This window comes from Orussus abietinus, unplaced genomic scaffold, assembly GCF_000612105.2.
Source record: "Orussus abietinus isolate OABI.00-Male unplaced genomic scaffold, Oabi_2.0 scaffold35, whole genome shotgun sequence".
Lineage (NCBI taxonomy): Eukaryota > Metazoa > Arthropoda > Insecta > Hymenoptera > Orussidae > Orussus > Orussus abietinus.
In genome coordinates this window covers 224319-251302 of record NW_019394237.1, presented here as the reverse complement: position 1 = coordinate 251302, position 26984 = coordinate 224319, and the positions used below count along the sequence as shown (strand labels likewise).

Here is a 26984-nt window from a genome sequence, read left to right as displayed (position 1 = left end):
CTCCAGGTAGAGAAAGAGAGGGGGAGGGGCAGGGGAGGGAGGGGGGCTATCGAATATTAAATATCTGGATGGGCTCTCCGCGTAGAAACGAGGTGGCAAAAAGCCGCACGGAACAAAGGGCCGTTTCATATGTCGGGGGCTCGTTCACTTTTTTACCGTGTGTTCCGCCGGGACGCGTGCCCGGGTAAATTGGCGGAAAACGGCGGAAAAAATTGGCCGCTGCGTGGATTCGCCCCCCGTAAAAGCGCCGCCCCTGGGCGTCGATATACCACTCGGGAAACACGGGTTTTCCGGCCGGGGGGTGAGTCCTAGAGGAAAACCCCCCGGAAGAAAGTTGTCCGCGGGGATGCGACGGACGATTCTTGTCTCGGGTGTTTTCCCGTGGGATGCACCTCGCGCCCGGAAAAGTGCATTGATCCGCGATGCGCGACGCCTCGCAGCATCCCTGGTCCAGGCGCTACATGGCGCGGACGGGCGATTTCATCTGGCGGGACGCCTCGCGAGGGGAACGGGGGTTCCCGAGGGAAGATGCCTCGTGGAAAGTCTTCCCGATTTCGTGATACGACGGGACGTCTTCCTATGGGATGACGGGACCCGGGGCGAGTCTCCTGACGCGCGGGAATGGGGCCAGGGAGAACCGGGAAGATTGGGAAGACTGGGGAAATGGAAAATCCGGAAAAATTGTGATGGTTTAGAAAATGTCGAGAATTGAGAAAATCGAGGGAAGGCAGAAGTTTACGCGGACCTTACGTCGTTAATCGTCGTGATCCCGATTATTGTAAACAGGTAATGTCTCCTTTTTAAGGAAGGGGACGACAGAGATCCTCGGCAATGTCGGCGGCCCTCGCTCGCGAGCTCTTAAACTACCGACGACAGGATGAGCTTGCACCGTCGTGGCTTCCGTCGATCAGTCGGGAGCTTTTCCAGGGGCTTTAGAGCTTTTAAGATCGATATTTCCAGCGCCGAGCTTTAGGGCTCCCGTTTATAGAGACGATTCTCGCCACTCCGGGATTAGCTGTCGAGAAATCGACCGAGGTTCTTCCTGAAAAAAAAAAGAAAAAAGGGGGAGAGAAATATACAAATCAGGAAACAAATCGGAATTGGGCTGATCAGCTGTTGGGGAGCCGAGGGAATGGGTGCCGAGTACCCCGTACCAAGTTTCTTTAAAAAAGAAAAGAAAAATGAAATTAAAAAACAGGTAATATGCAAATTAATATTCCTCCCTCGACTAACTCAAATCCCAGGAAGTCGGGATTTCTTTCCCTGGGGAGAGGAAGGTCAGGGCCCTGGGGACCCTTTGGCACGGACCTGACGATGCGACAATGCTCCGTGGAATACAAGTCGAGAGACCGGCACTCAGACCTGGCCTCAGGCGACAAGACGGCAAGCGTAATAAACAATAAGGCTCTTACCTGTCTTTTGTGCGTCTCCCGTGACCGGGAGCCGGCCAGGGGGGTCCAGGAGGACGCCCGGGAGCGACGGGGAAGAGGCCGGCTCCGGGATCGAATCGTCAGAAGGCACTTCGACTCGTCTCGACGGACTTCTTGCCTGGGGAGGGATCCCACAATGTGAATTTTATTTATTTATTTATTCTTTTTCAAATTGTATAGATTTTTCCAGGGGTCCAAATCGTGCCAGAGGGTGTACGTTTACCTTTCTTTTTTTTTTTTTCTGTAATTGTTTGGATTTTTCTACGGGTCCAAATGGTGCCAGAACGCGTGCTTACATTTCCTTTTCTTTTTCAATCAATTGTTCTGAATTTTCCCAGGGGTCCTAGGCGTGTCTAGATTTTCTAAACCCGTCGATAAACGTCGTATCGATTTTTCCAAGGTGCGCAAGGGGTGTCAGAGGGTGAACAGGTGGACAGGGGTAGTTGAAATTTGTCACCTCCCCTGTACAGCAATTATCGCGGGGCTCTTCAGCGCGTTGTCTAGAGTAATTCCCCATGTACCCTAGGATTTATGTAATTTTCGGGCCGGGTCCTCGGGATTTTCCAGGTAACGAGGGACGACGGCGTTAATCGAAGTGTCGACCGGCCGGATAGCGATTTAATTTCGGAAATCCGAGGGAGGGGGTTCGATCGATCGATCGGAAACAAAGGGGCACCGTGTCACCGGCGTCGGGCTCGATTAATAATCGAGCCGGGCGAAAGTCGAAGGGTGGGTCCGCCAATCGCCGTTTAATTTTCGGGTTTTCCCTCGATGCCTCGATAATGGACCCCTTTGTGTCGGGCCGAGGGCCCAGGGCTAAGCGACTCGCGATATTAACCCGCCGACGTCCAATTTTCCGCCCTCGAATCGACGTTCGACCACTTTTCTTTTAACCTTCGCCGCCCACTTTTTCTTTCTTCTTTTTTCCATTTTTTTTTTCCATTTTTCTCCCACGCTTTTTCGCCAGGGGAAATTCATTCCCCCGGAGATATCGGGAGCGGCCAATAGGGGCGCGCCGTTTCCCCTAGAGCCCATTCCCTTGGATCCCATTCCCCTGGAGCCGACCGACGCTTTCAATTAATATTTCGCGCGCCCTTTGTGAGCGGCGTTAATGTGCCTCTTTGTCCACCCCTCCCAATTCTTTTAATCGAGGGGAATTAATTCCTCCGAAAATATCGGAAGGGGCGAATCGCAGTCTTATTTCCCCTGGATTAACATTTCGCGCGGCCCTATGTACACCGTCGGTACAATGCACGGTATTAACGCTCTCCTCGCTCTCTTCCTCCATTTTCTCCCCTTCTCACCCCTTCCGAGATGTACTTTCATCTTGGAATCCCCGAAAAAAGAAAAAGATTCATCCCACATGGAGCGTCTCTTTAACTCCAATCTGCAAGATTAATTGCGAGGAGTACTCATTAATGGTTCTCCCCGTGCAAGGAGGGTGATTTAATGGCGGAGGGACTCGAAGTCGGCCTAAATCAACCGAGACCGATCCCCTTCAACCCTTTCCTCTCTTTCTCCCCTCTTTCTCCCCTTGGAGCTCCCTCAAGAGGAGATCTTACGCACTTATTGCGCGCGACTCGCCCATTCATCCCCATCGGCCATCTCGCCCTCCTAGGGGACTTTTGATTCCACATAAAGGCGCGTCCATGCGTAATGCATTCCCCGAAGGGTGACAAATGAAAACCCGCCGAAGGGGTCTATGAATTTCGGGGGTGGCTCGTACTTAAAGAAACGGAGCGAAATCTCTGGCGAGCTTCCTCTAAATTCCCGGTTCCCTTATCACCGGACATTTTAATCTCTTCGCCGCAAAATCTCGCGATCTCCTCGTCACGTGATCGACGACCTCCATTTCCCCTGTAGCCGATTTTAGTCGCGACTACAAGAGCGCCAATTTTTGCAAAATGCAAGAAAATCTCAGGTTGATAAATCAGAGACAGGTTAAGCTCGATACGGCGGAGTTAACCTTAAAATGGGATATTTTTTAATCTCTTCGTCGCCAAATCTCGCAATCTCGTCGTCACGTGATCGACGACCAATGGGGACCTCCATTTCCCCTGTAGCCGATTTTAGTGGCGACTACAAGAGCGCCAATTTTTTCAAAATGCAAGAAAATCTCAGGTTGATAAATCAGAGACAGATTAAGCTCGATACGGCGGAGTTAACCTTAAAATGGGATAATTTTTTATCTCTTCGTCGCCAAATCTCGAAATCTCGTCGTCACGTGACCGGCGACCAATGGCGGCCTTCGTTTCCCCTGTAGCCGATTAGTCGAGACTAAAAGAGCGACAACTTTAACATTTCCTCAGGTAGATAAAAACAGAGACAGGTTAAACTCGACAGGGCGGAGTTAACCTTAAAATGGGACCCCACCCAAGCATGGGCACCATTCGACTTCCCGGGAAAGGCGGAAACAAGCAAACGAGAAAACAACTGGAAATCTCGAAGTCCTCCGCCCTGTTCTGGGAAACTCGACCGGGGGAAGAAAAAAGTTTCCCTAGGTGGATTGGAAGCTCGAAGGAGCTCCCAGCGAAGTGGAATAGTCTTTTAGGAAGGTGGAAGACTTGATTGATAAGCTTCTGCGTGCCGAATGGGCGTCACACATAGCGCGGCGCGTCATTTTTTGATCGGCCTTTCTCTCACGCGTCGACGCGCCGCGCTCTGTATGACTTTGCGCTCCACTTAGCGCGTCGCTCTCGCTGCGGTTCCAATTGATTATTTTATTATTGTCGTATCAACATACCGCGGCTTGTGAGGTAGTCTTCCGCTATCAGTGGGCATTGCTAGGACTTTGACGTGATAGCTGAGGCTCCAGTGGATAATAATGGACGCGGTAAGACGGTAAAAGTAGCTAACGACCGCGCGCGACAGACGCGGCTTCTACAGAACGAGCACAGCCGGCGCCATCTCGCGGCGGCGCTCCGAACCCACTAGGCAAATGCGAGGTACGTAATTGGTAAAGGTGGAATCTGTACCTGGCCGTTACCACCTCTCTGGGGAGAAACAGTGAAATCTTCGTTTGAATCATTTTCGGAGGCCGGAAACGGCAGTTGGAGGTGGCGGGAAAATTTGGAAAAATTTCGGACAATTTGGGGGAAATCTGGGAAACCGCAGACGAGTCAGGCAAGCGCGGCGAATTAAGGAAGAGAGAATCCCGGAGTTCCTTCGGACAAGCGCTTCTTCCCTGGGGGGAGCGGATAACTCCGAGGGAAACTTTTCGCCTCTCGACCGCCACTTCGCCCCCGGAAAAGCGGAACTACCGGAAGCCGGAAAAACGAGGCGCGGAATACGGCGCTCGTGGATACTTCTCTCTTCTACGTTGTATGCAAATCGCGGCCGTCTGAGTGGAAACGCACGCGGAGGGAGGGCTGAGATGAAATACACGAAGAATACGACGAATTGAAAGAATTTTTAAAAATTCGGTCAATTCAGACAATAGAATTTAAACAACTGTGCACAAATTCGACGAATTGGGGCGACTTTAAAAATTCGATTAATTAATTTAAACAATTGTGTAGATTCGACGAATTGGGGCGACTTTAAAAATTCGATGAAATGAAACGATTTTAATAATTCGATGAATTGAAACGACTTTACAAATTCGATTAATCAAGACGACTTTAATAATTCGATGAATTGAAACGACTTTAAAAATTCGATTAATCGAAACGACTTTAATAATTCGATGAATTGAAACGACTTTAATAATTCGATTAATCGAAACGACTTTAATAATTCGATGAATTGAAACGACTTTAAAAATTCGGCGAACTAAAAAAAAAAAAACGATGAAAGGTTCGACGAATTGAGCGAAAAGTATGAAAAATTCGAAATATCCCAATAAAATTCGGGAAATTGATAGAATTTGAAGGAATATGAAAGTTTAAAAAATTGGAAACACACCCAACGGGGTTAAATCGTAAATGGTATTTTTCAGAAATGGTATACGACCTCCTGCAGGCGAAATGAATTGAGCGAAAAGTATGAAAAATTCGAAATATCCCAATAAAATTCAGGAAATTGATAGAATTTGAAGGAATATGAAAGTTTAAAAAATTGGAAACACCCAACGGGGTTAAATCGTAAATGGTATTTTTCAGAAATGGTATAGGACCTCCTGCAGGGGAAATGAATTGAGCGAAAAGTATGAAAAATTCGAAATATCCCAATAAAATTCAGGAAATTGATAGAATTTGAAGGAATATGAAAGTTTAAAAAATTGGAAACACCCAACGGGGTTAAATCGTAAATGGTATTTTTCAGAAATGGTATACGACCTCCTGCAAGCCGCCATGTCGTCGGCCGACGACCGTCACCAGTACGTCGACGAAGGCCTCGACGGATTTCCGGCTTTCGGCTTCCGGCCAGGCTCGGAAGTTAAGCAACCCTATCGTCTCTATCTACCGGAGAAGCTGCCCGGGGAATTCACCCTGGTGGCCACCTTCAAGCCCACCTCCTTCAGGACGAGCTACCTCTTCGCGGTGCTCAATCCTTTCGAGACGGTGGTCCAGCTGGGAGTTCGGATCTCGGTGAGATTCGGCATTTTTCCCACTTTTTCCCCCCGAAGAAATGTGACGCGGAAAATGGCTGACTTCCTCCGACTGCGGTGAAAATTTCAATACCGAAAATGTCGTCCCCTCGAATACGTAAAACTATATTGAGGATATTAAATCTTATATTATCCCATCCTATTCTTGTCGCGATGAGACTACTTTTCCTCATATTTGGGAATTTTCTTTCATCGGACTATTTTATCAGGATGGATTTTTTATTGGTTATTTTACCAGGATGGACATTTTATTAGTTATTTTACCAGGATAGACATTTTATTGGTTATTTTCTTAGGATGAACATTTTATCGGTTATTTTACCAGGATGGACATTTTATTGGTTATTTTCTCAGGATGGACATTTTATCGGTTATTCTATCAGGATGGACATTTTATTGGTTATTTACTCAGGATAGACATTTTATCGGTTATTTTACCAGGATGGACATTTTATCGGTTATTTTACCAGGATGGACATTTTATCGGTTATTTTACCAGAATGGACATTTTATCGGTTATTTTATCAGGATGGACATTTTATCGGTTATTTTATCAGGATGGACATTTCATCAGTTATTTTATTAGGATGGACATTTTATTGGTTATTTTCTCAGGATGGACATTTTATCAGCTGTTTTATCAGGATGGACATTTTATCGGCTGTTTTTTTTTTTTTCAGGATGGACCATCCTCCAACCAAAACGTTTCTCTGGTATACACGGACTCGGACGAGCACACTCACTCGGAGGAGGTGGCGAAGTTCACGGTGCCCAGGTTGACGAAAAAGTGGTCGAAGATCGTCCTGAGGGTCTCGGTGAGCGAGGTGGTGCTCTACTTGAACTGCCACGAGATGGCCCGACAAAGTGTCACCAGGATCCCCCAGGAGTTGGTCTTCGACACGGCGAGCACCCTCTACATAGCCCAGGCAGGACCACACATCCAGGGCAAGTACGACGTGAGTATTCCTAATATATTCTTCCATATATATTATTAATAATTCCGACAATTACGCTCGTCTGGTCCGGCCCTGGGAAATCCCTAAGGGGTCAGGAAGATAAAATTCCTTAATATATTATCCCAATCCGGATAATAATTCACCCTTGATAGCAACAATTGTTCCCCCATACCCGGACAATTATGCATTTTTATTGCAATATGCTCCAGGAGTTCGACCTTAAGAACAGCACCAGGAAATCACGAATAGCGCATCTAAACTTTTTATCCCCCCCGTAACAATGAACATTTGCAACAATTTTCTCACCCCCCACGTGGACAATTTCGGATTTTCTTTGTTGCAACATTTCCTACAACTCGTCGGCCCTAGGAAGTCGATAAGAGTGCTCCTAAATCTTTTGTCCTCTCCAAGGTAATTCCTCACATTTGACTGTAACGATTTTCCCCCTTCATCGAATAAACTATTTTTTATTGCAACAATTTCGGACGATTGCCTGAAAATGAACCTAGGTCAGGTAGGCGAGGATCAAGGACAACGAGAGTCGCTGAATCGCGCCATTCGGTCAGATGATCCGCGAGTGAGGAAATAAGGGAAAAGGGGTACGAGGGGGGTGGGAATTTCCGCAAAATCCCGAGGGACCCCCCGCGGGTTCCGCGGGATCGCATTGTCCCCCGAGTCCATTGTCGTCCCGAAAGAACACTCGGATCGACATCGACCGCGGCAACAATGCCCCCCAGGACTCGGAGGAGTCCTTTCCCCGACTTCCTCCTCGAACACCCGGTCCCCGAGGGAAGGAGTCTCGAAATAAAAGGGAGAGGGCCCGCAAGAGGGATGCCAAAAAAAAGGGAAGAAAGTTCCCTCCTCCACTTTTTCGCTCTTCCATTCCTTCATTCCCCTTTCCCGTTCCTTCGGTTCTGCCAATTCCCCCTTTGACTCGGATAATTCCCGGGGGAATGTCTTACGTCCCCTCCCACGTTAGTGTCGACAAAATTAGACAATCGCGTTAAAGCGAAATTAAGTCAATAGGGGGATGTAAACCGCCTAAAGGGGGGGGAGGAGGTGGAGGTGGGCAATTGCAAGTGCAATCGCGAGAGTGCAATTGCCGGCGCAAACGGTGAGTGTACTTCATTATGGGGATTCATTTCGCCCCCCCCCCACCCTCAGGGGGGGAGTTTCTGAATTCTCTGCTCTTATTTCCGAATGGGAGTATCGGGATGAATTCCTTCTCCCGTGGGAGCAATGCCTATCCCGTAAATAACAATCGGCTTGCCTCCAATTCGCCTTGCGCGAACTTGTAAAATCCGACAATTTATAGGGATTAGTCCCGTGGTAGGGGGGGATGGGGGGTGATAACGTCCCGGTAAACTTTTCCGGGATTGTTATCGGGGGACACCGGAAGTCGGAAGTTTACCATCGGGCCGGGAGGGGAAATCGGGAGAGGGACACCGGAAATGGGGCGTCATCACTCTTGGCTGGTTTTCGATTTTTCTTACTTTACCCTGGGATCGAGATCCTCGTCCTCGATCTCTCTCGAGATCTCGGAAGTTTCGATTTATGAATAGGAAATGAGGGAAAAAAGAAAAAGCGGAGAGAAGGGCGAGGGGGATTTGTTTAGTCCTTTTTTTTGTAATTTTATAGATCCTCCCCCACGGGGGGACGATGCGTTTCGATTGCTTTTTTTTTCTTCCTTTTCTTTCCTTTCCAGAAAATTTGAAAATCTTTTCGGAATTTCGGGTTTCTTGAGGGAGGAAACGAGAAAAGGAAATGGCCGGAAGAGGGGGCTTGATTTTTTGTTGGAATTACTCGAAGCAAAGGGGGCGCTGATAACCCGCGATAATCTTCGGGGTGGACGCCAGCGGGGGATAATTCCCCCCCGGGGGGAGTCTCATCCCCAGGGAGCGAAGGGAGGGAAACAGACTCTCCTTACAAGGCAAGAAATCCCGACATCGCGGCGGGAATGCGCTCCGATACGGCCGCGCACCCGGTGATAAGGCCGCGGCTCCTTTTCCGCACCTCCTTGCGTCCCAACGCGCGAGGCGGCCATTCCGCGCGGATAGGTCCATTGCATAGAATTAGTAGTAAAAATTAGGAGGTCGCGCGGAGCTTTTGCCCCGGAATAATCGGGGGGATGAAAAGTTCTAGGTCGGGCGGGCGGGCATTCCGCCCTTCAATTTCCCCTAGATCCTGGGGAATTTCCCCCGGAGAGGGTCCTTTCGCGACTCTCGCGAGGACCTTCGTCCTTTATCCGCGTCCCACCGTAGAGAGAGATAAAGAAACTGCCGGTTATTCCGCTCCTCTCTCCCGGCCGCTTATTGATATTAAAATTTTATACAAACGCGCGTTTCCTCCGCACACGTCCTGGAATAATTCCGGGGGCGATCAAAGCCCTCCCCGGTGTCCTCCCCATTCACTCGTCTCGCCTCTTATCATCCGCTTGCTTAACCGTACGTCTAACTTCCCGTCTCCGGAGACTTCCTCCCTCGGGAGCCGAACTCGGGAAGCCCGGAAACTGCGGAGGAATTCCGCAAGTAGTCGCGCCCGAGGGGCGGGTCACAGCGGGGGGGAAAAATCGAGTGATCCAGACAAATGGTGGCTCGATTTCGAAGATCCCGAGTCCCTGGGAGAACCCTCGGGACCCGGGTCACTCCCTGATCAACCTGTCGAGCCCGACCCCGCCGCCTTCTCCTGGGACTAATTTCAATACTAATTCCGCCCGGGTGACGGACGCGGACGATTATTGTCCCCCGATAACGCGACCCCGGACGGCAAATTGATTATCGATCGGGGAATAAATCCCGCGACCGGACTGGCGGAAAAATCGAGGAGGCCCCAGGAACATCCGCGCGGTAGAACCGCGCCTCCCTCCCGGCGGAATCCCCAGGAACGACTCAACGGCGCGGCAAGGCCGAAAGCGGGCGGATGGAAACGCGAGGTGGCGGAAATAAAAAAAAAAAGAAATGGGAAAGAGAGAGGGACCGAACAACGCGGCGTTTTCCGTAAACCGAGGGCCGCGTCCGTCCGGGCGCGGCCATTCCGCCGCTGTCGTTTACAGGGATTCTCGTTAACAGGTGTCGGCGCCTGTCGCGCCCGCCCGGGCGGTCCGACACGAGTGGGCGGAATTTATTAATCGAGGGGCGATCATTTCCCGAGACTTTCCCCCCGGCGGAGAATCGCCAAGGAAAGCCTCCCGGCGGCTTTCCGCGTATTCTTGTCGAAATTGAAAAATCGCATCGGCCCCCCCGCCCGAATGAGTATCGCCTTTCCACTCATTCCCGAGGGATTCCTCGGGTTGCTCCTATCCGTCTCGCCTTTACCAGTTTCCCCATTTTTTCCACTCCACCCCTCCCTCCCCCCGGACGACCGGAACCCCTAAAAGGGGTCTTCGAAATTCGCCCCCTCGATCAATTTCCCGACTTTCGCCGATCCATTCCCGAGGGACTACCCAGGAGTCAATGATTCATCAGGGGAGGCGCGCGTCCATCTCCCCCCCCTTTATTTATAAGTTCCTTTATTTATTAACCCCTACTTTTTCATCACCGCCGCTCCGAATTTCCCCGTAAAAGGCAAAGTGGGCGGAAGTGGGTGGAAGTGGGTGGAAAAGGGGGTGGGGGGTGGCGCTCCTCGTCCGCGGAATTACGAAGATAAGGCAAGGGGTGGCGGAAAGAAAGGAGGGAAAGAAGAAAAAAAAAAGAAATATCTGTAGGATCAGAGTCGGAGAAAGGGAAATCTTAGAAAGGGGTCCTCTTATCAGGGTTCCAGCCCGAACGAGCCGAGCCGTGGTGATAAATCTCCCGAAACAGTCCCCCCCTCTGCCCCTCGCCACACCTCTCGCGAATCCACCGCTTTTCCGAAAATTAAACCTCTCTAAATTTCCCGCCCACCTAACGCTTTCCGCGAGTTTCCCTCCCTGCGATTTTCCGGCTCTTTAACTCTTCCTCTCCCCTTTCCTCGTCCCACCCACCCCCTCCCCCATTTATCAGCAAGTCCTCGATACTTCCGGATAAAACCCTCCCTCAATTTATCGCGCCCTCAGTCCTGCCGGAAATTCTCGGGAACGCGACGTCCGGGACATCCGGACGTGGCCCGGGAAAATCAGTTTTCCCGGGGAAGACCCGGACCGCGAAGCGGCTCCCCCGGGTTATCTCGGCGGGATCCGAGACGGACGGACGGAAAGGGAGAGAGAGGGAGGGATGGAGGGAGGGAGAAATTTCTTCTCCTTGGGCGGAAACGACGCCCCGGCGACCACGTGGCAGGACACGTCCAGGAAGGACACGCTGGTGTCGATACTTCCAATCGAGATAGGACATTGGCCCGGGGGGGTCATGCCCCCCCCCCCCCGGGCACCCCAGAGAGTGATCCGAGAAAGCGAGGATCCACGGAAGAGGGGGAGAGAGAGAGAGAGAGAGAGAGTTAGCTCGATAGGACGCGAAATGGGTTTGCTCGGTCGAGCCGAATCGTAAAGAGAGAGAGAGAGAGAGAGGAAGAGAGAAACGGAAAGGTGAGAGAGAAAAGGCGAGAGAGAAGGATCCCCGGAGAAGTCGGGGATTTCCTCCTGGGGGGAGGAGGAGGAGAAAGAGAGGGCACGACGTAGGTGGAACTGGAGAGACAGAGACAAGGCAATGGAAAGAGAGAGAGAGAGAGAGATGAAACGCGAGGAGCGGAACGTGGGCAGAGGAGGAACAAAAGAGCGAAGGGGGTAAGGGGGCACCGGGGGGGGAGAATAAAGTTTATTTCGTGCCATTACCCGGGATCGGGGGGATATCCTTCGCACGGTGGTTAAACGCGACACCGGGCTTTTCGAATTTCTCGATTTCGTGCCCCCCCCCTTGCCGCCCTCCCCCCCCCACGTTGCCATTTCGGGAAAGGGCGAGTAAATCGAGGAACCCGATACCTCCTGGACGGTCTCCCCGAGGTCTGGGATTCCGATCGATCGATCCAATTGGCTGACATAATTCCCCCCCAACCCCCAACCCCCCCCCCATTACGCTCCGTTTAATCGGTTCGATTAATTCCTCTCGATCTTTTGCTCCACCCTTCTCGAGAAGAGAAGAGAAGAGGATGCGATGAGAAGGGGGGGCTGATGGACCGGCATTGATAAGGGGAATCACCCCCGGTCGGCGATTAACCCTTTGTGCCCGAATTGCCGCGTTCGGTTTTACCTTGCCCCCCCCCGGAACCACGATGTACATCCAGTGAGGTCGTAATGACCCTCCCGCCGGTCGCTTTTCCGCTCAACCCGCACTCGAGGCGCCAATTCCGCTTAGTCGAAACGGCGTCGGCACTTCCGGGGGGGCGTTTGCCCCACTGGGGGGACGTTGCCTCGCGAGGGGGGGAATGCCGCGACATTTTCTCAGAGAGAGGGGGGTCGAATCGAGCCTTTTAATCCTCGGGCGTCGAGAGGACGTCTCGGCCTGGGGGAGAGGCGTCTCCTGGGAACGAATTCCCCGGGGGAAGGGGGGCAGTAAAGCCTCCTGGAAAGCTTTTCCTGCATGTCGATGGGGCGGCTAGTTTCCGGGGGAATTCCGCGAGGTCACGTAGTGCCTTTTCCCGGGGGAATAAGCCGGGGCAATGACGGAACAGCGGGAGTCCCGGAAGGGGGAGGGCAAGGAATGCCCAGGATCCCCAGGGAGTGGGGGGAGCAGTTACCGGGAAGGGAGAAGTGGACCAAAATGGGGGAGGAGATCGGGAGAGGTCGCGTACACCTGTGAATTCTCAATTTTTTGTCTCTCTTTTTTTTTTGCCAATTTGTTTGCAGGAATTATTTGACACGTGCATATGTAGAGGTCTGTGTGACACCGGACGCGTCGGACCCGGTGCGTCGCTTCCCTCTCGATTCTTATGGCTTTTCCTTTTTACTTTTTTTTTCATATCTGAAATCGCGTTCTATGAGACACCCGACGCGCTTAACCCCGCGCGTCGCTTTCCTCGCAGCTCCGATCGGTGGTCCCCGTGGAAGGCGTCGACGCGCCGCGTTCAGTGTGTCACCCCCCTCGGTGCGTCCCCCCGCGGTCGAGTCGTCCCGTACTCCTCCCAGGATCCCGAGCTCTCCCGCTAATAGAAGGGAGTTCCCGGGGGGCAAGAGGACCTCCCGTTCTTTCGAATTAACCCGGGCGGGCGTCGCGCGACCCGGGGTGACCGCCCGGACGGGATAGCCTCGGTTCCCGGATTTTACACCCGGTTCCCGCGGGCGCGGCTAGGCCCGCCGTAAGACCCGGGACTCGCTCGTAAAAGCCTCGAGATTGGTTGTAGCGGACGCGGAAACGGCCCTCGAGCCCCGCCGCCCTTGGCGATTCCGCGTCGCGGAATCGTCCCGTTACGCCCGGGATCCCTCGGGATTAGGCCCGCGAGGGAGAGCCAGGAATTGAAATCCGCCCTACGAGGTGGTCGCCACCCCGCGAAAATCCGCGAAAACCCGCGAAAACCCTCCCCCCGCTCCCCATTCCCCATTACCGCGCCTTCCGCGCGGGAATCCCCGCTCGCGGATTCCCATCTCTCCCGGTTACCCCCCTAACTCCCCTAAGTGGTACTTATGACGCTTCGGGAGTAATTCGAAAAATCCGCCCCCTATCTCTCCGTCCCCCCCTTTTTCGAGCACCCCTCCCCCTTGCAAACTTCCAGAGGGAGTCCTTCGGGAACTCCAACTCACCGAAGTTCGGTGGAATCGCGAAGGGGCGTGGATGTAGAAAGACGGAGGGAGAGAGAGAGAGAGACAGAGAGGTAGAGGTTCAGAATGTAGCGGGAGAAGTCCCCCCCCCCGGGGGGGGGGCGCATGTAATCAGGTACGAGGGGTGCATCTCGCCCTTTCGTCTTCCAGGGCGAGAGGTGCAGTTGCAGCGGTTGCAGCGACCCCTCCCCACCCCCCCCCCCGACGGGAGGGGGGGCACCCCGGTCGGGGTAAAGCAAACCGCTGTTCGTCGTGCGCTAAAGTGTCGCGACTCCCCTTCTCCTCTGGGTGGGGCGGGGGCAAGGGGCAAGGGGCAAGGGGCGGCATCCTCGGGGAGTGCTCCCCAAGGAAAGGGGTGGACCTCGTTTCGGCGAAGCGGAACTCGTACGTATCCGTTCGGAACGAGTACTGCCGGGGCACATCCGTTCCCGAACGTGTCCGACGGCGGGAAACTCCCGCAAACTCGCCCGCCCGAGGAGCGCTCGATTTCCGCAAGCGGCGCGGCCCTACCACCCCCGGAATTTCCGCGACGCGGTCTCACCCCCTTTATGCGCGCGAGGAGGAGGATTCTGTTGGTAAAAAAAAAAAAAAAAACAAAGATCTCACCCCGCGTCGCCGAAGAGATTTCGCTCCGAATGAACAAAAAAAAAAAAAAGAAAAAGAAAGAACGAAAAGAAAAAAACAGAAGAGAGAAAAAGAAACGGAAACAAGGAAAAATGGCGATAACGAAGGGAGAAAGAGTAACGCGGCAAGTCGGCGATGCAGCGATTTCGAGTTACTCCCCTTTGGTCCCGATTCCCGAAATCCCCGGAATTTTCCCGGCGACCCGGAAACCACGCGATTTCCGCGGGGGGGGAGGGGGAGGGGGAGGGGGTGCCTTTTTTCGAAATCAAGCCGTCGCTTCTCCCGGGCTCGNGGGGGGATGGGGTCGGGGGCAGAGGGGGACGGCCTTTTTGCCCGGGAATTTTCGGTAGAAATTAGTTTATCGCCGCTCGGTCGCGCGCGCGGGGGCGAGCTTTGAAAAAACACTCCCGGGCTCGGGGGGTGTGTTCCCCCCCCCACCTTCCCTCAGATAAATTGGGTCCTGAACTTTCCCCCTTTCCCGCACCGAGTCGTCCCTTTATCTTCGTTCGAACCCCAGCTACACGGTTCCGTACCCTCTATTTCGGAATTCGCGAGTTCCCCCCCCCCCCCCCGAGTGGACTATCGATTCGCGGCGAGATCACTTCCAAGTATAGAAGCCGAATTTCCAAGTTCCGATTAAAGATTCACCGCCCCCCGTGGGAGGGTGGATCGACCGAGTCCGAAATGTACGCGACCTCTTTACCGCTTCTCTTGGTGGAGAGTTAAGTTTGGTTTGTCGGGAATTTGAAGTTTGAAGGGGGTCAGGGCACCGGGGGGGAGAAGGGGTCCGAAATTCGCCCGGCGCATGTTCCCCGTAAGGGGCGCCTCGAGGGGTCCGTCGCGTGGCCCTGGTCATTTATTCCGTATTTACCGGCGCCGCGCCGTGGGCGGGGGGTCGGGGGCTCGGAGACGGGGGCGTGGGGTGACTCCCCCCCTCTCGACGCGGCGACCGTGCGCGGCAGACTGAGGACGACGCGCGCCGGCCCCGCGACGGCGGGCGCCGCGCCGCCGGCTCGCCGCTCTCGGCGCTTCCGTTAGTGCGACCCGCGGCCGCGCGGCGGCACCACCGTACCCTCCCGTCACTCGCGCGCGAGCGCCCGACCCGCGCGGACCTCCGCGCGCCGCGCTCCGGCTGTCACCCGCTTATGGCCGAGCCGAGGGCGGGAAACGCACGCGGAAAGGGGACGGCGGAATGTCCGCGATCGAGGTTAAGGGGAGCGACGGCCCTACCGGGGCGGAAGGACCGCGAGTGCGGAACCACCCGGCCATGAGTCGCCTCGACTCGCCGCGCGTAAGGCCCCGTGCGGGGAATCTAAGAGCGAGGGAGAGAGAACGATGCGGGGACCCGTGGGCGGGAGAGAGAGGGAGAGAGGAAAATTGGCAACTTTTTTTTTTTTGAGGGAATTGCAGGGATTTACGGGGATATAAGGTTTCTAACGCCTCTCGGATTATCGTCGCGATTAATCGCGGCGGAAATCCGGCCGGGGGAAAATTATGCCCCGGGAGGAGAAATGGGTGCCTCTGACGTTTCGGCCGCGAAAAATCGCAGCGGGGTCGAAGGTCCGTCCACTAGAGGGAAGACAAATTGGGCGGATTATACGCGGACGAGGAGGCGACCGAGGGGGAGGAGTGGAGCGTGAAAAAGGGACGGAAAAAAAAAACTATGAAGGTCTGGGGGAAACTAGGGGGTCACGTGGGGATATTAATTATGGGGGAAGGGACTATCGAGAGGTTATCCTTGATTTCAGAGATTCGATCCCTAATTGGTCCCCGGGGGAGAAATATCCCCGGGATTCCCCAGGACTCCCCTAGGGATCCCTAGGGATCATCTCCGTTTCCTGCGGGATCCTTCCCCACTAATTACTCGGGCTCGATAAATCCGACCCATCGGGGGAAGTTCCCTCACTTCCGGACCTTCGGTTCCGGAACACCCGGCGTTGATCTCGCGGCCCCCTTCCCCCCCATTACCCCGCCGTCCCTCGGGACCCTGTTTTCGGGAAGAGCCGCGACTCGCGATCCCCTAGGATTTTCCGTCAGCCGCAACAGGTCGTGCGGCCGGCCGCTACGTAATTATCCGCGTACCTAGGGCCGCAGTGAATTATTCTTACGCGGCTAAGTATCTCGAATACTTTCCCTAAGGGCGGAAAATCTACGTAAATTTGTAAGCCGCGGAAAATTAATACCGGGGGGGGGGGAGACAATTCCCTTTTCCGCCATCTTGATCCGAGCCCTTCAATTTCCGACGCGAGTGCCGGTCGAGCGGAATTTTCTATTTTCCTCTCTCTGTTTGTTTTTTTTCCCCCGCACCTCGATCTGGAAAGGGCGACGGAATTCGGGCGGGGGTTAAATTGAAAATTAAATAATAAAAAAAAAAAAAAAGAAAAAAAAGAAATGGACCGCGGGGGCGGAATCGATTCCGCAAAAGCGGATCCCCGGCGAGGACGCCGATCCAAATCGAGTTACAACGGCGACGTTAAACGGGAAATCCGATTTCGGGTAGGGGGGTAGGGGAGGGGGGTTGTTTCGAGATCGCGGGTACCGGCTCCGCTCCAATTTCGAAATTGCGTTTCGCCCGCGGGCTAAGCCGCGGCCTCCGCCGAACTTCCGCGCCATCGAGCCCCGGAGACGCGGCCGAAAGGCGACGGACGAATCGCGAGGCCCCCCCCCCCCCATACCACCCCCTTTTCAATTCAGGAATTAATCCGCAGAGCGGCCAAAAAGAATCGCAAACCGACGAGGGATCCCCAGAAATTCGGGCAAAGGCTTGGCGAGAAATTCCGCGCGGAATTCCCGTCCCCGAGGCTCGGCGGAGGTTTTCTCCTCTAGGGTAGTACCCGCGGTCTCGCCCGCACCTGGCAGGTATTCCGTAGCGGTTTAATCGGCCGCTTAATTAATCTCGAGGACCAATTGGCCAATTTCACCGGGGCTGCGGCCAATGGCGAGCGGTTTCCGCCCGCGGAAGCGATACGTCGCCGATAAATCCGGCCGCGTTATTAACAGCCGGCTAATATCCGCACCGGGGGAGATTTACAGGACAAGCCCTGGCGGAGGAAACGGTCCGTCTCGGCCGTAATTGGTCCGTTCCGATGACACCGAGATCGACACTCGCGGCGTCGATCACCCCCCCGCCGGCCCGTCCCTATCTCTAAATTATGCAAATTATCCGAGAAGTACGCCTCCCGGAAATAGTCCCGGCCTCGTCGGGAATCGATCTACGGAAAGTCTGGACCCGGGACGCCCGTAGGGATAAATACGGCGTCGGTAAACCAATCAGACCCGGTCTCGCGCTTATTGCCATTGCCTAATGAGAGTGTCGGGCTAATTGTCCCTCCCGAAATGTCTACCGTCTGCCAATTACCAGCCGGTGATTGGCCAACTGGTATCGTTAGCCGGAAAATCGGGGGGAGATTTCCCGCGACTTTCCCACCACCTCTTGGGGGGGGGGGGGGCCCCTTCTGTAATTCGATGAACCGAATCCGAGAGACAAGGTGGACTCCTCGTTAAGGGCGCCCGGGAAAGCGGGGGATGAATTATTGGAAAAGCTCGGAAAATTCATGGCTCGTCGTTCGGTACCCTCCGAGGGGAGGGGAACGTTGGGAATGCGTGGAAAATGTTGCGAATGTCGGGAAAATTCATGGGCGGTTGNTAACGCGGGGAGGGGGGGGGCGTCTGCGAGAAAATCGTGGAAAAATAGGGGAAGAGAAGCGCGGAAGAATTCCCGTTTGGTAATTTCGGTACCTCGGGCATTTACGAGGGAAATCCTCGAGAGGTATTGGAAACCCTGGTAAAGGATTCCGGTATGGTAATTATAGGCACCTAGAGGGGGGGAGGGGCATCTACGAGAAAAGAGGAAAATTGGAGGAGCGCGGAAAATTCCCGACTCCTGATCGGGTGCCGTGAAAAGGGTCGCCCTGCGCGAAGGCAACGAGAAAGGGGAAAAAAGAAAAAGGGAAAAAGGAATTAGGAAAGTGCGGACACATTTTTCCGACCGACGGGTAATCCACCCCGAAAGGGTGGAAGGGTTAAGGGAATGTGAAAGTGGCATCCGAAAGCTCAATAGTTCATAAAACTTTCATTATACTAACTATATTTTATTATAACCATTATTATTATTTCCCCAAGGAAGTGCACATACGCCCAGGGTTGTTAATTCATTTTCCATCGAAGTCGGGGGCTGTTGCCCCCCTCTTCTCCTCCCCCCGATCTTTGATCTCGTCTTTCAAAGTCCCGGTAATTACTTAACTTCGAGTTCGAGCCGAAGGACCATGTTTGACGTCACTTACCTACCCCACGTTGAATCGAGACCAGTCGCGAAGCGGAGGGTTGATTTGCCCCCGTCCTCCCCCCCCCTGCGGAATTTTTCCGCGCGAGGCGTCGCCGGCCCGGGGGTTCCCGCTCAAAGGGGCACGCGTTTTCCGGACGCGAGATCCGAATTTCCCCCCTCCCGGGAAACCCGGCAGGAAGCTTCAAACTCCCAGGAGTCGAGGACGAGGTCGGCCAAGTTTCCGCAGCCTCCCGGCAATTACGGCCCCGGAATTGTCGGTTAATCGAGTTATTTTCCAGGTTACGAAATTCCCCGCCCCCTCCTGGCGGGGACGAATTTCCCGACGTTTCCCGAGCCGCCTCTCGAGCGATCCCCGGGGAGCTTCCCTCCCCTAAAGAAAGGGATATAAAAGAATCGGAGCCAATCCCTGAGACCTCCAATTTTCGAGATACCTTTATCATGAAGTACCCTCCATTATTAAATCGTCCATCCGGTTTCCCATCAAACTACTCTTTGACGGCGTCGACAAGAAAAAAGAAAAAAGAAAAAAGAAAAACCGACCGGAGCAATAAAATGAAAAAAGGGGGGGAATCCCCCTTGAAATCTCAGCCTCTCCCTGAGGCATCTTCCCGGAAACGTGGCAGGAGGTCCTTAAGGGGATTCCTCCTGGTCGCGATTCGCTCTATCGTGAGTGGGTGGGTGGGTGGGTGGGGGTTGTAGCGGGGTTATTGTTTCGCCGGAGGGCCGGTACGTGGCCAGGGTCGGTAAAACTTCGAAAAGGAGGTCGGAAAAGTCATAATTCCGGATCCTCCGCGGGATACCGGAGGGTCACCCGGGATTCGGCGAGCGGACCATTCAAAGGCGGAATTCCCTCCCCCTCCCCCGGTGGGAGGCGGTCGTTCCCTTAAGAGGTTATTGCTAAAAGGAGAGGGAGGATTTCGGGTCCGTTTAAAAGAGAATTTGGAGAAAAACCGGAAGGAACTCGAGAGTATCCGGCCAACTGTGGCCGGTGGGTGGGTGGGTGGGTGGCAGTGGGTGGGGATCGCGATCGCGGGGTGAGAAAAATTACCCGTGGGGGAGGAAAGTGGAGCACGAAAGGGGTAGTTTCTCGATGTTCGCCCCCTCCCAGCCATAAACGAAGTGCGCGCTCATCTGCATATCTCCGGGACGCGCCTGCACTTTGAATTTTTCACCCCGTGGGTGGGAAAAAGGGGGTGGAAGAAAAAAGAGCCTTACGAGCCGCGAATTCGGCGATTCCGAAATTTCGGGGTCGGACTGATAAGAAAGATTAGGCTCGTACGAAGTTTCTGCACTTGGCTGAGGGAAGTGCACAATGTTGACGTACACCTCGTTGCCTGGATCATACACAATTGTTTCGTAGGGGTGGAGAAAAAAAATCGACTTTCTCGATTAGATCGAAGTTCCCCTCGATCTGACGTTCCTTAGGATCGCAGGAATTTATTGTCGCGTATTCCTTTCGGGGAAGAAATTTTTTTTTTCCCTCTTTTTTTATTCCTCCCCCAGGGATAGACTATTTTTTCTCTTTCGATAAGGACTTTCAAAGTCTTCGACAAAGGATGCGGCCTGGACCCCGTCGCGATTTCCGCGTCGCAACCGCCGAGGACGCGTTCGTCTAAGTTAAGTGGCGGGGGCAAACGGGGGAGTGGGGGATGGGGGAGGGTCCCCCCCCGTTATTCCCAAGTTTTCCCGAGTCCTCCCACGGGACGGCTTCCCGGCGTTTCCGGAAGTGCTCGAACCTCGTTACCGCAGGTTTCCTTCGGGACCGGAGTCAGCTGGAGAAGGAGCGAGGCAGGTCCTGCCCTAGGGTGCGAGAGAGACGGTCAGACCTCTCTAACGAGGAGAAGAGAGAGACGAGAAGAGGGCCGAGGCGACACCCCGGAACCCTTTCTTTCCGCCGGGGATGATAATTCGCTGGACTTAAAGGGTCAGAAAAATCGGGCCAACCCCCTGGGACTGTAATCAATGTCCCCCGGGATGCGGAGGACCCTGGATAAGGCGTAAGAAAAAAGTGAAACTCCAGAGACAGAGCAGAGATCCCGTGCGATGTCGGGAGAGAGGAACGAGGATGCTGCTCGGAGGGGGTCGAGCTCCGGAGAGGGTTCCAAAATCTCGACCAGGAGGACCCTGGACCTCCACCGGTGGTTCGCCGTTCGCGTTAGGGAGAGGAAATAACCTCCTAGGGACTTGGAAATTATATCGGAGGGGCTCGCCCCGGAGGAGGCGGAAAAAGTCCCACGGGAAAGACGTGGGGGATGTCGCCGGAACTCGACTCGCCGATCGCGGGGCCGACTGTTGAACATTGAGAGGAGTTTATCCGCGTTATGCAGAGATATACGCAAGTTGAAGGAGTGCGAGGTTCTATGTGGACGTGCCGGGAGATAAATTGAGGTCTTGGGAGCTGAGGGAGCTTTTCTTTTTATTTTCTTCACGGGGGGATCTGTGCTGGGAACCCGGGAAATCGGGAAACTGACCCTCGCAAGATGGCGATGGTCATCTCCCCGCGCAGCAAGATCGTCACCTTGTCCCTCCTCGTCGGCATCCTGACGCTGGTCGCTCTTATCATCACCGGGGTCATCGGGATCTGGCACAGGAACGAGGACAGGTCCTCGGCACCCGGGACCAGGATGGTCAGCAGCAAGCTCCAGCAATTCACTGGATATACCGCTACCAAACACGTGAGTACACCTGGACCAGGTTGGGCGGTCAGGTGAGTCGGGAGGGGTGATAAGGAAAATTCAGGATAATCAGGGGAGAGTCGCCAGGGAAGTGAAACCCCCTTTAAATCTGTCGATTCGAATACAACACTTTTTTTTAAAGGGTATTGGACCGAACTGTCTGGGACTGTGAGTTTGACTTCGATTTGTTTATAATTATTGTACGATAACGAGAGGTGGAGTATGCCATTTGATACGATATCTAATATCATTCGACACAGCTGTTAATATAAAAAACAAACGTCGGCAACGTATGTACTTAGAAAAATCTTCTTTATCGACGTCGATCAAGTTCCTCGAGGTGTTTCACTTCACCTTAAGGGGATGTGAAAGTGGCAAAGTTCAATTGTTCATAAAACATTTCATGGAACTGGGTGTCTCAAATCGTTTCATACTTTAAACCGTGAACATGGAGACCCTAAGGTAGGTCCTGAAACTCGCGAAATTTCATTTTTTATAAACTATTTTTAAAATACCTATAAACAAATTTGAAAAGAATTGAAATTTCATGAGTCTCAGGACCTTCCTTATAGTCTCTCTATTCACGTTGTAAAGTGTCAAACTAATCGGTAAACCGAGTTGGGAGAAAAGATTTATAAACAAAACCTCTTCGACGCCACTTTGACATCACCTTAAAAGGTGTCCCGACATGAAGCATCCAGAAATTCGGACAAACAGGGGAAGGTTCGGTTCCAAGGCGTCCCCATGATCCAAGGGGATGTTCTCCAAAGAAGGGACACATTCCAGGCGCATTCCCCAAGGAGCCACCCGTTATCATCTTCCCGGTTTATCCTTGGATCCCTTGATCCCCTTTTACCCCATTCCCGGAACCACCATAAGCACCCTTTCCCCTCGAACCTTGGGGCACTGGACGTGCATATTAATAATGCCCGTGTACCCAAACTAGGGAGCCGCTAATCCGTTTACGCGTCAGGTGTTAAGCAGCTTTCAGGAAATGAACGGCGACGCCGACGACGCCGGGCGTCGCCGCGTGGCCGGCCGCGTAATCCCTGCCCCTTTCTCTTTTTTTTTTTTCTCCTTTCCCGGACGAATTGCCGGGACGGGATTTCAAAGCCAGATACTGAGGAACCGTCTCCCGTGGGAATTATTTAGGGCGGAAAAGCCGATATCCGAGAGGCCACTCCTTTTTCGGGACCCGCGGAGGAAATCCGTCCCGCGGAAAAGCGCACCTTAACCGCACCGTTTCACCTCTTAACCCTTTCCTTACCGATTCGATACGCTACGGGGGAGAATTTGTAGCGTACCGATGGACTCAACAGAGGCTTTCAAAATTTCCTTGTTACGCATCGATGGACGGTTTTACTTTACTTTATTTACGCATCTATGGGCGCTTTCAAAATTTCCTCGTAATCCACTCATGGGTTCTATGGGCGTTTTCAAAGTTATCCCGCAATTTACATCGGCGTTTATGTACGTTTTCAAAATTCCCTTGTAATGCATCGTTGGTATTTATATACGTTATGAAAATTCCTCCGTAATTCCTCGCTGGCGAGTACGAGCGCTTTGAAAAATTATTTTGCGACATACCGTCGATGCCGATGGTGTTCTAAAAAATTCCCTCCAACACACAGAGTGCCCATGGACATTAAGAAATTTTTTTTGGCACAGAAAGACGTGTTAACTAATGGAAGAAAAATTAAACTTTCGTCCCTAGGAGATAAGAGTCGAGCATCCATATCGCGTTCCTCTCTAAAAGTAGCGAAAGGGTTAACTCACCCTCGCTGACGCGTACGAGCGCTTTGAAAAATTATTTTGCGACATACCGTCGATGCCGATGGTGTTCTAAAAAATTCCCCCTAACACACAGAGTGCCCATGGACATTAAGAAATTTTTTTTGGCACAGAAAGACGTGTTAACTAATGGAAGAAAAATTAAACTTTCGTCCCTAGGAGATAAGAGTCGAGCATCCATGTCGCGTTCCTCTCTAAAAGTAGCGAGAGGGTTAATTCACCCTCCCAATCCCCATATCGATAATTGATTTGAAGTTTCGAGGGCCCCCTTGTTCAGGTCCCCTCCTATTTTTCCATTAAGTCCGCCGACCAATAAGCCATAAATATGAGACGCTCGGGAGCTTCCAAAGACGTACTGCGACACTAATAGCCGCACTCGCGGCCGCAGCGTTCCCGAAACGGAATTTACAGCCCCTCCTTGGACTTTTCCGACCCCCGGGGGCTTTTTGCCCCCGAGTCGATACCCCCCCCAATTACTCCGATCCGATCGAGACCGCGAAAGAAGCTCGGGAATTCATTTCGAGAGACGTCCCGGGGTCCCTTCGGTCCCTTTAATCGAATTCCTGGAGCCACGGGGCCATCCCGATCCCGCAGGAGTCGCGGGGGGTCCTAGGGGAAAAGTCGCATCCGCATTCCGGCCGCGTCGCGGATGCACAGTTGGCAGCCCCGCGGTCTGGCCCGGTCCTCCCAGCATCCGGGGCCATTAGTAAAAGTTACCCGGGGTCAGGGGGCACGCCTGGGTACGGACGAGGTCGCAAAGTTACGTAACGAATCGTCATTACGTACCCGGGAAGAGGTGGCGGAATTTCCGCGGCGCGTTTCGTCCGCGACTCTTCCTGTTACCCCGTTGATTCGCGGAGGGGTGCAAACGGTATGATGATGAGGACCGTTTTGGGTGGGGCAGGTGTTTCCTTTTGAGGAGGGCAAAGGGGGATTTTCCGGGGTATTAGGAAGGAACCAAAGAGGGTCTGACTTTGAAGAGGACTTTTTGGGTCCTCGCATTCATCGTGATGGGAAATAGACCATCGAATGCTGATATGGAGCAGCGGGATGACCCCCTGCCACGTGGCGGTTCAAGTTCGAGGCTTTAGTTGAAAACGCGTCATGGACGTCGAGGGTCCTTGTTGGAAATTTTCGTTAACTCTTTCAGCGCTATGGACCCATAAGTGCGTCCGACGTTTGGTCGAATATTGCTTGTACGCCTTGATGAAATTCGCCCATACGCCGAAAGGGCTGAAAGGGTTAAGGTGGGGAAAAATGTCTGGTTCCCCTGGTGACTTTTGTTTCAGACATAGAAAATATCACTTCTAGGGGTACCTATGGGTGTCTAGTCGAGGGATTAAAATTAAGCCCCGTAATTTGCAATTTTCTAAGAGGGACTTCTTGGATCCTATTCACCACGTCCTAAAATAAACCCCTCGAGTGCTGATATGAAAAGCAGCGAGATGACCCTCTGCCACGTGGCGGGCCGTCTCGCCGGAAACGTCAAGCGCCTCCACCGGCGAGCTTCGGCCTCGAGGAAAAAAAATGATTTCCACGGCCGAGGGAGGTCCCGGCTTCTCCCGGGCGGAGAGTTAGATCCGAATTCCTGGGTAGCATCGCCGTCGGGACTCGGGGCCAATATAAACCCCCGGAACTCGGAACAATTTCTAATAATCCCCGCGAGGTCGAGGCAAACGGCGGTCCGGGGAGTTGGCCGAGTTAGCCTCGGCGACACATCCGAGTTCGGTCCAGGTCCAATCACGGGTTCCAGGATGGTCGAGGAATATCGGGGAACTGCTAGGACCCCAGGTTCCCCCGGGATTCGGGGGCAGCGAGACCGCAGGAGACTCCGGTTTATCGCGACCTAGGACAACGTCGTAATAATTGCCAGGGGGGAACCTCCTAGCGTCTTCCCGAAATCCCCCCAAATGACCGCGGCATTCCCTCGGGACTCCCGATATTATCCCGAAGGCAATGCCGACCGACGACAAGCTTTATTTTCCGCCGCGGAATCGCCGGATTTTCGCGACAACGTTATCATACATGAAATATTCGGCGTGAAACTCCATGGGATCTATTGATAACGAGGGCCCCCCACCTAATCCTGGCATTCACCCGGGAATCACGGTATTCCGCATCCGGATTCGCAATGCCGATCATAAACCGTTACCCCTTTTCCCGGGCCGCATCTTCTGCGCGTCGAGCGCGGCCCGGTTTTCCGCGTTGCGGTCGCTCGTGCCGGGCCCGATAATTATGCCAATTTATTCCCGGCGAACAGGCTCCCGTTAATTTCAGTCCCGCGCTTCATACGCGCAAGCGGAATAAATTACGCGAGTACGCGCGTGTACGCTCGTACGCGCCATATGGGGAGACACAGGGCCCTCCATAAATCCGCAGCTACTCCGTACGGTCCATATCCAGGCTGCGCGTCCACGAGGAAGGTCTCAAGACCCTTAGAGGTTAGAAATGCCGGAAGGAAAGGGAAGAAATGAAAAAGGAGAAAATGAGGAAAACGGAAAAAAAAGGGGTTCCTAAGGCCCCGAAACGCGTAATGGCCGTTCGGTCGCGATCCTTTCCAGGCGAAAAGGGGTTGCACGTCGCGCACTTTCCGCAGCGTTTTCCCCGCGATCCGGGCTTTGTCTCGGGGCGAGTCTTTGTCCCTCTGAGAAGCGCCCCCAGGGGGCAATTGCACCCAGGGATCAATTATCGTCTTTGCGTGTCGCGATCCAGCCCTGCACCCCTCGGCGACATAACCTCTCAATTTTTCGCGAGTCCTCATTTGTCGGTATTTATCCTATAAATAAAGGGGCGCGCTTTCCACCTCCCTCGGGGAGTTCGAGAGGTCGATCGTAGCGAGGGTGTCGAGTCGATTCCCGGCCGACACCGGCTGGCAGCTCTAAAGGGGCCGTCACTAACTTGTCAAGCCTTGACGAGCGGTAAATTCAGAAATCAAGTCCGCCGTCACGCGAGCCCGTCAGCCATTCCGACGCATCCTCGAAGAGGAGCTTCTCCTCGAAACTGCCCGATTACTCGAATTCCCGTCACCGGTGGGTGCTATCATCCCGAGGGATGAAAACTGCCCGGTCGGATCGCGAATCGGATGCTCCCAGGCGAAGATATGAGTGTTTGAAGTCGCGAGGTGGAGCGCGTCGGGATCAGCTGATCGCGCGGCGGCCATCTTGCCACGCGGCGGCGCTTTCTCCCCGGGGCTCGTTAAGAATTCCGGGCGAACCGCGACGCGAGGCACGGATTTTCTCGTCGGCCCGTGGGAACCGGACGTCCTTCCTTTTTCCGACAGTCGTGGAAGTCGCGCTTCTCCTTCGCATAACAAGATCCTCGTACCCTGGGGAGTCGGTCACGCCCGAAAGTGGTCTTTCCCCGGCCGGGCGGGTCTTTTCGCACCCGGCCATCGAGTCTGAGTCTAATTAAGCGTGCAGCTCCCCCAGAAAAGGAGGGAGGGTCCAAAATGGCGACCCTTTTGGGACGGGAAGCGCGCCGGCCGGGCGGCTTAATTAAAACGGATTTTCTAACGAGTATCCAATAATTCCGGGGCGCAACGAGTTGCTTAACAATGCCGCCAGTGGACCAATTAACTTTTCAGGAAATCACGCGGCCATTACCGGCGCCCCGGCTGGGAAAAACAATTACTCCCGGCTCTCATGGACTTTTCATTCCCCTTGTTTGCCTCCTAATCGATTCCAGGAATCTTGCGCCTGCCGGAAAAAAAATTCCTGGAATCGAGATTCTCGCCTCCACGCCTCCGAAATCGGGTCCACCGACACGGAGTCGATAAAGCCGGAGCTTGTTGACATTGAAAGGGGGCAGGCTGCGGAAAATTGAGAAAAATCGGGAAAAAGGGGACGAATGAGGCCCGCGGAAGGGAGGTCGATTCCTGGAGCCATAAAGCGAGACAAAGCGAGGGGCCGCCCGTAACGATCGGCCCGGCTTTACGATTACGTTGGCGTAAAATCGCAGTTTAATATAAACTCGTAGATACCCGTGTATTCATTCGGGCATCCGTTTCTCCG

At 53.5% G+C, this 26984-nt stretch overlaps 1 protein-coding gene across 2 annotated transcripts in view; it reads left to right on the top strand.

Moving 5' to 3' along the window:
- LOC105695021 (collagen alpha-1(IX) chain) overlaps nt 1-26984 on the top strand; it is a 72165-nt gene that overhangs the window by 15962 nt on the left and 29219 nt on the right. For both annotated transcript variants that reach the window (XM_012416237.2, XM_012416236.2), the window contains exons 3-4: nt 5694-5959; nt 6660-6935. In XM_012416237.2, coding sequence (XP_012271660.1) covers nt 5694-5959; nt 6660-6935 — 542 coding nt within the window. The remainder of the gene's footprint in view (nt 1-5693; nt 5960-6659; nt 6936-26984) is intronic.